General features: G+C 49.8%; 1 protein-coding gene across 1 annotated transcript in view; it reads left to right on the forward strand.

Annotated features, from left to right (window-relative positions):
• CAB39L (calcium binding protein 39 like) overlaps positions 1-5,902 on the forward strand; it is a 68,165-nt gene extending 62,263 nt beyond the window's left edge. Inside the window, exon 9 of the mRNA XM_037375954.1 lies at positions 4,005-5,902. Within this exon, the coding sequence (XP_037231851.1) occupies positions 4,005-4,184 (180 nt within the window). The 3' untranslated portion in view covers positions 4,185-5,902. The remainder of the gene's footprint in view (positions 1-4,004) is intronic.
• Positions 5,903-13,258: the final 7,356 nt, after the last annotated feature.

Raw genomic sequence — 13,258 nt, forward strand, 5'->3', positions numbered from 1 at the left:
TATTTTAGTAATTCCAAAATTAATTATTTAGTTGATCAATCTAATAAATTAAATTAATAAAATTTAATAATTCTTAATTTATAATTTATAAAATAAATTAACAATAAATAAATAGCTTTTTAATTAATTAAATTACTTTAGATTTTAAAGCTGGAGAGTTTAAAGGCCAAGAAGTGTTACGCAAAGCATTATGCTATAAGCAACATGGACCTATAAGGCGCTTATGTGTGCAGTTTCCTGACACAGTAAGATTGTGCATGACACCAGAATAAATCTTAAAATATCCAATACAGAGTATCCAACCTCTGTAATCACTTTTGCTGTGCTGTAGTCCTAGCGGGTGGTGATGCCTGGTTATTTATTGTAAGGAAACAAGGTCAGATTCTCTAATCAAGTGATTTTGGTATTTGTTTGAAGAAATACAGTGTATGACTTTAATGGAGAAGAGAGCAACAGTTACGCTTTGGACAACTTTTGAAGCTTCAGAGTTGATTTTAATTGCAGGCCTTTTTCAAATATCCACAAAATGGAACTGAGCTGAAACAGCTATTTTTAGAGTTGGAATTCTAATATGAGTACTCTCTTTATTTTGGGTCTCTCTCTCTCATCTGTCTAAATTAAGTGCTCTAGAACATGCAACCTTTCATAATAAAACCATACATGAAATAAAGCTCTCTGTGAAGTGTTTTAGCTTCAGTTAAGTTTAATTTTAGTAGGAATGTTCTAGATAGCATCTTGTCGGCTATGACAATACGGAGTTCTGAATGAGGGGGGGTCTTTTAAAAGTAAAGTCTCTTGGTGGTCCTAATCCTGGGCTTTGTGAAGCTGATTAGTTGATACTGGCAGAATTGATGTTGTTTGCTTAGCCGAAGTATTGAATAACATTTCAGGAATTTTCTGGTCCTTTAACATTCTGTCTTTATGAGTCCCTGTTGACACTGAGCAAGACTGGCAGTCAGGATAATTTTTGTTTGAATGTCAATTTGACGGTTTTGCAAGGGGTAGATTATCATTTATAAATAATTGAGCAGGAAGATAAACAGGATGTGATGTCTTCTATTAAACCAAGTTCTTTAATTATTTGCTATGGTAATACAAGTTGTAGGCCAATACGAAATGTTAGTGTTTACTAGGTTTGCCACTAAAACCTTCCAGTTCTGTTTGATGACCAGATAGCTTTTACAAGAAGAATGATTTAGATTTCTTCATTTTGAGAGTCAGCCTTCACCTATCTTTATAAGGGTGCCTAATATTCATTGAAGGAAGGTGTTCAGCACTTCAAGGTCAGGCCTTCTTTAAAGGATTCCATTTGCATTTTAATCAGATTATTTCTGAAAATTTGTGTCCTGCCAGCGTACTTGATGGTTTTCTTCTGGTCACAAAGGGGGGACTGATCTCCAAAATCAAAAACCTTTAAAAAAGGTCTGTAGTGGTTACTTTGCTCGTCCCTCTCCATAAGCTTACATAATGCTTTTCTCAAAAGAAGCTTGTTCTGATGACTGGGGACTTATCACAGTCTAAATCCTGGAACCATCCGGCCTCCACCAATGTGATGACATGCTGTAGGTCAGCATATGGGGAGCTGCATCATGGGGCTGCTTGAGCTGAGAGCATAAACTGCCACAGCCTCAGCCAGAGCCAAACATTTATACCCACAAGCTTTCAAGATTTGTGTTCCCTAGATAAGGCACAGACTAGAAAGCTGTAAAGTACGTTCATTAGTAATTTACATCCCCAAATCCTTTATTTCCTAGTCTAAGGGGAGCCAATCCATCAATAGTAGCATATCTTTGTTTGCAAAGGAGGGGTTATTGCTTTCAGATGCTGCAGGCAGCAGCAGAACAATCAGCTATTGACAGTCCATCGTGTATAGTGAAAGCTGTGAGCTGGCTGTCCGACCCACTGATACATGCGTCCCTGGTAAGATGTTGCAATTCAAGTGCTTGAAACATTGTGCGGGAAAGCTGTTAATTTTAGAGTGGCTGCTCTGAAGGGTTCCTTGGGAGCTGGGGCTGTTGATGCTACTGTTGAGAAGTTTTATGTGGCAAGTAGGCATAAAAAAACATTATTTGAGATTATAGCTCAGGGTAATCAGAGAAAGGTGATGTGGAAGCCTGTGCAAAGACAGTGTTAATAACTGTAGATGATATACTGTCACAGGGACCATGGCCTGGCCATTAGATCAAGGAAAACTTTAAAAAGCCTTGGGGCCTGGGAGTGTTCACCCAGCATGGCAGAGGCTGCAGCTCTTTCCCCAGAGCAGAAGGAAAAGTACCTTGAAGCAGGGACTCCTAGGAGCAGCTGGAGGGGGGAGGGATCCAGAGGAGACAAAAGCACAGGCAGGGATTAGGGCTCTTACGGCATCAGGATGCAAGGGTCTGAGTAGATGCTTTGCCTCACCTTTATGGAGTAAAAAAATAGTATTACCTCCCTGTCTGGGCAGAAGTACTTAGTGTGGCACTGTTGATGTGTGCTGAGCCCCATTCCTTCCATATATTCCCCACATGTGGCATTTTCCACACCACTTGTAACATCCCCTGATTGGTGAGTATGAAGCCTAATGGTGGGTCCAGTCTGAATCCTGTCCCAGGCTTTACCAGGTGGTGTTCCTGGGGGCAAGGGGCTGTAACGCAGCCCTCCAGGACTATGTGTGTGTGTGTGTGTGTGTTCCCATCATGTAACACAATGCCTCCATGCACAGCTGGATGTGGCCCAGGTTTTCATGTGGGCAGATCTCAGCAGGGATAAATGAACCTGCAGAAGAGAGCCTCAGGTCTGGACCCAGCAGCTCTGGGGCTGGGTGAGTGGTGGTGCTGCCTGTGCTCGGCTGGACAACATGCCATTCTGTACTGTCAGCAGATGTTTGTTTTCGTTCTGGTTTGGACAGGCTTGGAGGGAAACTGGATGTTTTCCAGTTCTGTCCATCCTTAATTTCTTCTCATTGGGTAGAGAATAACTCAAGTTATTTATGTCGTTGCACAAGCACTGGGGTGGTGTTTTGTTGACCAGCCATGGCAACCTCGGTTGGAGCCAGATGTGGGAGCTCCTCCTGGGCTGGCCAGGGTTGTGCTGTGCATCTGCTCCTACTGCCAGCCCCCGGTCCCATCTGCCCCTCCCGACTGACATCCACAGAGCCTACATGGGTTCCTGGGAAGAGCTTGTCACCAATGGCCTTTACAACCAGCCTTAATAAGTTTCCTGTCAGCCAGCACATAGGGTAGAGAAAATGTTAAAGAAACAGTGTTGCAGTGTCAGGGGTCATGTTCAGAGATGGAAAACTCTGCAGCTTTAGGCATCATAGGAGGAAAAACTGGAGCATGGCTAGTTTTATCTTTAAAAAATACTATTTCAGACCAGTAAGCCCACAGTGCTGGGCTGGCTGTGCCAGATGAGTATCAGTTTCACGTCACCTCCCTGCGCTGCCACCCTCCTCTGCTTGGCAAAGGCAGCAAAGATGCTGGGCACACCATGGTGCTCCCGCTGCTGGAAATTTCCATACTCCCATGGATGGATTAGGCAGAAGGAAGTGGAGACTCTGACATATTTTTCCAAACCAGAACAAAGCTGGCAAGTCTAATTTTAGGCCTGGTTTAGTATGGAAATGATATCAATACTGACACAAAGCTTTTCCATTCTCCTGATAATTTCTGTGTATTTAAGTCTTGCACATGGAAGAGGCTGAGAATGATAGCTTGCTCTCAACAGCTGGGTTTACAATCAAAGACTTTTATCAACAAAGAACAAAATTAAAGGGAAGTGATACCACACACATAGGCGTAGCTTTGCCTCAATTTGCTGTTGAACCAACATGTTTGTAACTCGTCTCTCTCTGCCTTGGGACAAGGTGTGTAGCAGCAGAGTATCAGCCTGCCAGACTGCAGCTGACTTGTCAGAAAATAACTTAAGGGGATGTTGTGACTGACGTTCCTCTCTCTCTCTCTCTCTCTCCCTCTCTCTCTCTCTCTCTTCCCCCCTCCCCGTGTCTGGTTTTCTTTGCATGTTAGGTTTTTGTGGCCAGTCCAAACAAAACACAGCCTATTGTGGAGATCCTGTTGAAAAACCAACCCAAGCTAATTGAGTTTCTGAGCAATTTCCAGAAAGAGAGGACAGATGACGAACAATTCACTGATGAGAAGAACTACCTGATTAAGCAAATCCGAGACTTGAAAAAGCCAACGGCATGAAGAACTCCTCTCATTTTCCACTGTAGGCATTAATATCATTTGTTAAGTTCCTCTGTGTCCCTTAAACGCCACAGTAGTGCTTGAGAAGGCACAGCAAGTGCCTGGTTTTTATTTTGTCTTTTTCCTAGATGTCAAGAGTATAGGGGTTTTACATGAAAACTAAAAAACCAAAAATCTAGAATAATATATTATTTTTAATCAAGACTATAATTATTTATGTCAGTTTAGAATCTCTGTAATAGAAGCTGATTTGACAGGTTTTCGTTTGTGCTCAAGAAGAATGAACCTCTTTGCTTAACTTTATCAGCAAATTCAAGCTGTTGGTGAGTGCACGGAGTAGGTTTCTGAGGAGTGTAACGTTCCTTTGCACCTATAATTGTGACTTTGTTCTAGTGCTGCACACACACAAGACTGTGAAAGAGTACTTTTGTCTCTGGAGTTAGCTGCACTTATAGATCAGGTTCTGTAGTCAAAGCAGTGGGAGATGAAAAAGCAGTAAAGGTCACGTTTTTGCTTTATTTTTGTGTTCCTTCATCTTTAAGTTCTCTTTTCCCCTAGATCAGAGGTTTTCTGTTCAGTGCTAGGGAATGGATGAAGACATCAGCCAGATGAGCTGTTTTAGCCTGCCTCCCATTTTCCCATACATGTAGCCCTACCTTGGGCTACAGCACAGGCTGTTCCCACCAGCTCCCAAGCAGCCTGATGAGGAACAGCCCCAGGTACGTGATGACCATGTACCCCGTAATGGGAAGAAGGTAAAAGCAACTCCGCTCCATCAAGGCCTGTGCTGTATTCCTCGTTGAGTGGTCCTGCACCTACTAAGATCAGCAAGAATTCTGTCCCCAGTTTCAGTGGGAATAATATTAGGTGGTGGCCAGAGCTATGCGGCTGAACTGCACCAAGCGCTGAGCCCCAGCACCAGTGTGAGAGGAGGGTCCTCAGCATCTTCCCATCCAGGTTCAAATCCCAGCTGTGCAAGGCAGGGTTGAGCTGAGTTCAGCAAGGGGGTGCTGAAAAGGCCTCAGCCCAAACTTCTGAGCGGCCTGAGGTCCCCGAGTCTGCAGGTGCTCTCAAAGCTGAGGGCATTTATTGGGTAGCTTAACCAAGTGTGGGAAGGTATGTAGCAGCCCCAGGCACCAAAGGCTACTTGTAGCCTGGTGCTCTCTGTCCTTGTTCATCCCAATGTGAATTCAGGTTCTGCATTGAAGTTGTAGAAAGGGAAATCATTGCACTGTTAATGTTTTAAGTTTAATAAGCTCTGTGGTCCAAACAGTGTTTCCCAGGTGTGTTTGAAAAGTTTTTGGGGTCTTTAGTTTTCCAGCAGGAAATGAAAATGTTACTCTGATGCTTTATTAGGAAGTGGAGTTTGAAAGCAGGGAGTGGAAATTTCTTGAATTTTTCTGGACAGCCTATGTTCTGAGTTTTTCTATTTGTTGTAAGACAGTTATCTAGCTAAAACTCTAGCTAATGCTTCAGATGAAAAGATGACACTGAACTGTAAAAACAGAACAAGACCTTTTCCTTCATTAAACTGTTGTATATTGGGGTGACTGATACTTTAATTTATGTGCTTTAGAAAAAAGATTAAATGGAACAGATTGTGGACTCATAGGGTGGGGTTTTTTTTCAGATGTCAGATATACACAACAAATGTACATCTTAGTTGCCTGGAATAAAAAAAAATATTTACAAGTTATTAAAAGCATGATTACTGATGACCCTTTATTTATATCTGTTTTTTCCCTTCTTGCCTTTCTGGATAGCCAGACTCTGTGCAGTGCTAAATTCTTTCTCTCCTTTGCCAATTGGTTTTAGCAGATGGAAAGAGAGAGAGGAGCACTACCGTCACAGCTAACATGCTCTGAAAGCATCGCATCTGCAGCCCTGTCTGGCAGGGGGCCTGGCAACTCAGGTGGCAGTCCAGCTTAGCCTGGCTGCAATCTTCACCCCCCAGCTCCGGGGGCAGGTCTTAGTACCAGTGGTAGCTTGTGGGCTGATAAAGGACCCAGTCGATAAAGTCTCCAGCATCGCAGTCCTCAGAGCTAGTAATGCAAGTCTGATCCTCCCAGATCTGGAGCCTGAAACTGAAGGGTGCTTGGCTGTGCTCTGAGCTCCTGGGGTGGGGCTGGTCTCCAGGGCTGGATTAAGGAAGAGACACATGTCCATTGCCTCAGCCTCTAGAGTCACATGAGAACACTGGGCTTCCCGCCCATGCTCGGAAAAAAGTATCTAATGGTGTATCGCTGGGTAATGCTGTCCTTAACAGTGTGAGTGTAACCCATGTAGAGGTGCCCAGCGCATCTGTGGGGGTGGTCAGCGCTGTGAGCTGCTCTTATCTGCGTGGTCTGGACACAGAAGGGCACTTGAAGACATCAGAACCTGGCTATAATACTAGGAGCGAGGTTCCAACAAACACCCCAAATGCTTGGGCAGAGATGTGGCAGGCCAACAGGGAGCAGGGCAATGGCCCCCATCCCTGCAAAGGCAGCCTTCTCCAGCGCAAGCAGTCGTCAGAGCACACAAGTAAGTAGTAAGGAAGGTTTGTAAAAAACAGGGTCTCTGTGCATGTGTGTCTGCGGGGGGGGAGGGAGTGGTCTTACAATAAAATGACATGTGCCAGGCCCCTTGCAGCTTATCATACAAGAAGCTGGTCTTGATACTGCCAATGCACATCAAAGTAACTGAGTCTTCCCCAAGCTCAACTTGTTCAGCAGTTTTAAAGATGAGACAGTAAAAGAAGCAGTGAAGGTGAAATTAAGCGCCATAATTTTTCACAGTGGGTGGGGACACCTCCCTGTTTAAATGAAAATGAGGTCTGTTCTAGTACAACTTTGAAACAACTCAATAGAACTCTGGATTTCCTTTGCATTCAGTCAAGGCGCTTCTTCTGCCTAAGTGACTGCTCCCACCAGGAACTCACAATTTCTCCAAAATTAGGATCAGGGGGAGCTGTGTGACTGCAAGACACAGTTCATCAGAGTGAGGACAGGAAAGAAGATTGTAGTCTGGAGCGAGAAAGAAGCTGGAGGATGCTTGGGCTGCAGCCTCTCCATTCCAATCCCCACCCAGCATTCAGGGGGGTTTGGCTCATACGACTAAATCTTTGCCAACATGCGATGTATGATCCTGCACATAAAACCTTATTTGATACAGCAGAGTGCCAGGGATCTTTGAACCATAAGCTTCTGTGCTGGGATTTGGGCAGCTTGTGCTGAAATCAGAAAAAACTGGTTGGAAGCAGCAACAGTCTCCCCTGTCTGTAACAGCATGCACGCCAGCAGGTGTGAACCCAGGGGGAGGATGCAAGACTGTGGCCTTCAAAAAATGTGGGTGTTGAGACTGCTTGAGCCTTTTAATCTGCGTGCTCCGGGGACAAGGTCAGATCAGAAGGAAAGAATGACTTGGACCTTATAATCTAATGATAAAAGCATTCACATGAGGGAGAGGAGAAAGGGATCTCATTTGCTCTCTAGTGCATGCTTTGCTCCTGTCTATGAAATCGGAGCAGGGCTAAGAGAACCCAGGCCTCTTTCCAAAGGGCACAGTGATGTTTGGTCAGTAGAGAGGCTTTTTCTCTGGACCAACAAATGCTTCACTTCTCTGTTTGAAGTGGAAGCACTTCAGTGTTTTGGCCTTCTGCAGAACACCTTATGCCTGGCAGTGAAGTCTGTTACGAGGCAGAGGGAATATGATACGGGTTTTGGTCTCTGTGACATGAAAGGGAACTGTACCTGGCTCTCCCCCCTTCTTGACTAAGCACTCTTGCATAAATATATAGGTTATCATGGCCTTCCACCAGTTTTGGACTTGCATTTTGGCACCTGCCACTTTACTTGTGTGGAGCTCACACTGCACTTGCCTTGAGCATCACCCACTGGACCTGTACACACTGCCTGCAGCTGAACAGCATCGAGCTACTGAGGGATTATGTAGAACATAAAGATTTGTTGCATTTACTGCCAAGCAGTGAAAGTCTGTTTTATCGCTCCTGTGCTGATGGACTTGAAATGGCCAGTTGCTTTCCCGTCAGAGCAGATAGGTAGTGGAAATTCTGCTGGGCTGCAGTGCTGCTGGGGCCTGAGTAGGAGACACCCAGCACTCACTGATGCCCAGTGATGAGTGCAGGCTCCTAAGGACCTTCACTGCTGGAGCCCAAGTCCCAGAGCTGCTGGTATATATCAGTTTTTGGTGTAAACGCAGGCCCAGCCTCATGAACAGACAAGTTCTTTCTTCCAGCCAGCACCTTAACAGAGAGCTCAGCCAGTCTTTCTACCTGTTCAGAGCAAATCCAGCACTCCTGTCCCACTGAGTGACAAACGCAGTGAGCTATGGAGTTACTTGATCAGGCCCGCTGCACATGCACTCCATACACATGCACCAAGTGGAGCAGCACAAGCTGTTAAGACCGGGCGTGAGGTGTCCCCCAGCCTCTAGTGGGACGTCCGGCCCCAGAGGGATAGAGGCAATCCTGCTGCTCCGAGCTGCTGTGGCCTGGGGAAGAGAAGAAGTTGAAGTCCCTGCCACCCCAGCCCACGCTGAAGAGGAGCCTTGCCTCCAACAAAGGCTCCAGTCCCTCAGCCTGCGGTGTGTGGAGCCACAAGGTAGCAGCAGTCCAAGCCAGCTCTGAGCACGGTTGGTGCTGGGCAGGCAACATGGGACCAGGCTAAGGAAAAACCCAGGGCAAGGTCAGCAGTTTTGGCTGTGTGGTTCAGCTGTAAGCCAAGCATCTCACAAGGCTGTGACTTGGCCCAGCTCCCTCAAGAGCCCCAGGGAGAGGCAGGCAGCGAGCCCAGCCCTCTTGACTCATGGTTCTGTTCCACAGTGCCTGCCTCGAGCTGGCTCTTCTTTCCAGGAATGTGAAAGGAGGAAAAACAATCAACCAACCAATCCCTTTCCTATGACATCGGTTGTGAGTGGCTTTGCAAAGCCACAGTAAAAATAACCTTTTCCACCTCAGGCTGTGTCACAGTGAGTGGCAGCATGGGGAAAGCTTGTGGCGCCTAGAATGCATCACCAGCTTAGTTCTGGCCAAGCCATGATCATGCCCAGCTGTGCCACAGTGGGGAGGCAGTTCCCCCTGTCCCCCAACACCCGCACTTATCTGGCTTAGTATGGACTGGTGTACTAGGGATGGGGACAGAGGGTGTCCCAGCACATCCTATGAGACAGTGGTCTGCCTTGCATCATGCAGCTGAGTACTGTAATTTGCCATTGCAACAAGAGACCCAGGTGTTTTTTGTCACCATATGGCACCGGCAACAGCTAGGAGGGCTGTGTGACTGAGCCTTAGCCCCAGGAAAGCACTGCACTGCCCTGGTCATCTGTGAGACTGCAGATATCTGCTGCAGTGCAGCACATAAGATATGGCCCTGTGTGTGCTGTGTGTGTCCCATGACCTCTCCCTTCACTGGTGTGCCTGTTTTGCTCCTTGCTAGTGATGCTCACAGGGCAGTGGGATGGTGTGTGCTTTTCTTCAGATCCTTCCTCCAAGTGCAGATTTGGGAATTGTCCCATGGCCAAACAGGTAACCTATGTGTTTTACCTGTCATGGCATGCCAGCAGGCACCTCCGACATGTTGAAGTTTTTCAAGTAGTTGGACACAACAAGCACCTGGCCACCAAGGTGACAGGTATGAACAAAGTCTTTTGGCTACATGACAGGTACCAGTGCGGTCATAGCACCATAGCCCAGCTCCTCGTAGTTAAAGAAACAAAACCCACCCAACTCCCCAGTGCAGCTCTTCTGGGGAGAGCTACCAGTCTGGTAATGAATGGAGCTACTTCTTCTGAGGGCACAGAGCAGACAGGACCATGTCTTTGGGGCCATGAAGTGTCTTGCTCAATTCTTATGAACAGAGACCCTTTCTTTCTAAATTGCTGGGTACTTTACCTCTGCTAACACACAGCTTTGGCAGTGCCTTTCAAATCACTCGTAGAACAGCTGGCTTGACAAGGGTTTGGAGTGGATTTAAAAATACCCCTGTCAAAGCAGAGCTGGTTGCATCTGTTCAGAGGTTTATGCAAACACACAGTCAGGGTTAGCTTTTCAGCGGGCGGCACACCCAGGCGGCAGCTAGCAGGGAGCAAACAAACCTGTCATTTGCTCAGGCAGATGGTCAGATGCCCAACGGGCTCTGTGTGTGCAGGACAAGCAGGAGCCTGCAGGGAGCAAGTCGCTCAAACTCCATGGGGGAAGCGGAGAAAAGCACCTCCTCCCCGTTTTAAAACTGGGTGTGGGGGAAAAATGATCTTCATAGATGGACTCGCCTTGTGCCCTAAGGATTGTCAAGGGCAGAGCCACAATTAGCTCATGAGACAGGGCAGGTTCTTGCTGTGGGCTGACAGCAATGGCTCATGCTTCCTGTCAAAGGCTCAAAGGAAAGCAACACCGGGGACAGGCCTACTAGCAGCCAGGAAAGTGGTGTGTCCCAGGGGATGGCAGGCATTGCAAAGGGAGGAGAGACATATGTTCATTCCAACAAAAGATCCAGCTCTCCTGCTAATAAATACCACTTCTAGCCATGCAGCTAAACTCCTCTGTTTCGTTGTCTCTAGCTAAATCTGTCTTGCCCCAGAATGGGAATGAAAGAATAACTGCAGGTGAATGTACTGGCATTCATACTGTCTTACATACACCTTTCAGGCATTTCTGAAAGGACATTGGGGAGGTGGGGAGGGGAAATGTGGCTATGCTGGTATTTGCATGACATGTCCCTAAGGCCTGGCTTTTGCTACAGTTATTGTTCAAATTCTTTATGGCTTCCTCGGGCTTCTTCAACCCCTTATTTTTCCTCCAAGTTAGAAATTTAGCTGCCCTGGGGGAAAATCCACTGGCAAAGCAGTGAGGTGACCTCACCAGGGCCAAAGTAAAGATAGCTGAGCAGTGAAGGCGAAAAAGAAGAAACACAGGCAGACTGCGAAGGCTTTGTGGTTGCTACTGCACCTCTCTGGTGCCAGTGGTTAACACCTTGCAGCCGGGCCGTGGCCATCGGAGCTGGCACAGACCCACCGCGGCCGCAGCGGTGGGAAGGTGGGAAGGCGGGATGGCGGGAAGGTGGGAAGGCAACCAGTGGGAAGGCAGGAAGATGTGAAGGCGGGAAGATGTGAAGGCAGGAACGTGGGAAGGCGGGAAGATGTGAAGGCGAGAAGGCGGGAAGGTGGGAAGATGTGAAGGCGGGAAGATGGGAAGGCGGGAAGATGGGAAGGCGGGAAGGCAGGGCTGGAACGTTCCAGGTACAGACAGCAGATACACTGGGAGTGCGGAAGATAAATGTCACACTGCAAAAGCACCGCTGAGAAAACGCCACCTTTCGCCATGCTGGGCCTCGGCCGGGGCGAAGCCGCGCCCTGCGCCTGCACGGCGGCCGCGCCAGCCACAGCTTCCCCCCTGCCTGCCGGCGCGCTTCCAGCCCCGCGGGAGTTCTGGCATTTATAGCGCGGCTCTGCCATCTGCTGGCCGCGGCAGCAGGCGTCCCTGGGTGCTGGCTGCAGTACGGGCGGTACAACACAGGGCCGCCGCGGCAGGGGAGCGCCGCCGTGCCGAGCCGAGCCGTGCCGAGCCGTGCCGAGCCGAGCCGAGCCGAGCCGAGCCGAGCCGAGCCGAGCCGAGCCGAGCCGAGCCGGGCGCGCTGCCTCCCCGCGGCCGGGATGGCCGCGGCATTCCCCTCACCACAGCGCCCCCTGGCGGCCGCGCCGCGCCCTGCCGCCGCCCAGGGGGAGGAGCTCCTCCTGCCGCGACTGAGGCGAGATGGCCCCGGTTCGGAGCCAAGGGACCGACCTGAGGAGCCATCTCCGGCTCGGGCTGGCCAAGCCAGCCCCGGGACCAGCACAGCAGCCCCTCCTCACCGCCTCACCCGGGGCTGCAGGGTGAGCCTGACAGCGGCCAGCCCTGCGCGCCACATCGGTCCGTCCCAGTCCCAAAGAGACACATTTGGCGTGTGGCAAAGGTAAGGACCCCTGCTCTTGGCCCTGCGTGTGTCCCTCTCATTGCCAGGAGGAGGTGGGCTCCGGTGGCAGATGTCCTCTGCTGGCAGCCCCTTTCCCCTTCAAAGAGGGAAGAAATTTGCAAAACAAATGGACAGCACATGTGGGAATGGTTAGGACCAGGTGTTGCCGGCGTTAGCGTGCCATGCCAGCAGGTGACACGGTGTGCAGGGCTGGGGGGAGGGGAGGATCTCGAGGAAGATGAGCAAGTGTTTGACAACAGCTCTCTGCAGTCGCCTTTCTGTGCAGGATGGAGTTCAGCTCTGCATGTGTGGCACTGTCACTGTCAACGACACAGCCGTGGTGGGTTGAGCCTGGCAGGACGCCAGGTGCTCACCAAGTGCTCTGTCACTGCCCTCCTCAGCTGGGCAGGGGAGAACAGTGTGACAAAAGGCTCCTGGGCCCAGGTAAGGGCAGGGAGGTCACTCAGAGTTACCATCACTGGCAAAACAGAGGCAACTTGAGGAAAATTAGTTTAATTTATTGCCAATCAAATTGGAGTAAGGTAATGAGAAATCAAATCTTAAAAACACCTTCTTCCCCCCACCCCTCCCTTGTCCCCGGGCCCAACTTCACTCCCGCTCCCTCTCCCCGCTCCCAGCAGCGCCGGGGCCGGGAATGTGGCTGGGGTCAGTCCCTCACACGCTGCCTCTGCCGCTCCTTCCCCTCAGGGGCGGCTCCTCACACCCCTCCCCTGCCCCAGCTGGGTCCCCCCACGGGTGCCGTCCCTCAGGCACAGCCGGCTCCAGCCTGGGTCCCCCCGGGGTCCCCAGCCCCGCCAGCAAACCTGCCCCAGCCCGGGCTCCTCTCCCCGCAGGGCCACAGGCCCTGCCAGGAGCTGCTCCAGCGTGGGCTGCCCACGGGTCACAGCCTCCCTCGGGCACCCACCTGCTCCGGCGTGGGGCCTCCAGGGGCTGCCGGTGGGGATCTGCTCCTCCGTGGGCCTCCCCGGGCTGAGGGGGACAGCCTGCCTCAGCGTGGGCTTCACCGCGGGCTGGGGGGAACCTCTGCTCCGGGCCTGGAGCCCCCTGCCCCTCCTGCCTGCCATGGCGGCTGCGGGGCGGTTGCTCTCACCTGCTCTCACTCCTCTC

The sequence above is a fragment of the Falco rusticolus genome, chromosome 2 (assembly GCF_015220075.1).
Source record: "Falco rusticolus isolate bFalRus1 chromosome 2, bFalRus1.pri, whole genome shotgun sequence".
NCBI lineage: Eukaryota > Metazoa > Chordata > Aves > Falconiformes > Falconidae > Falco > Falco rusticolus.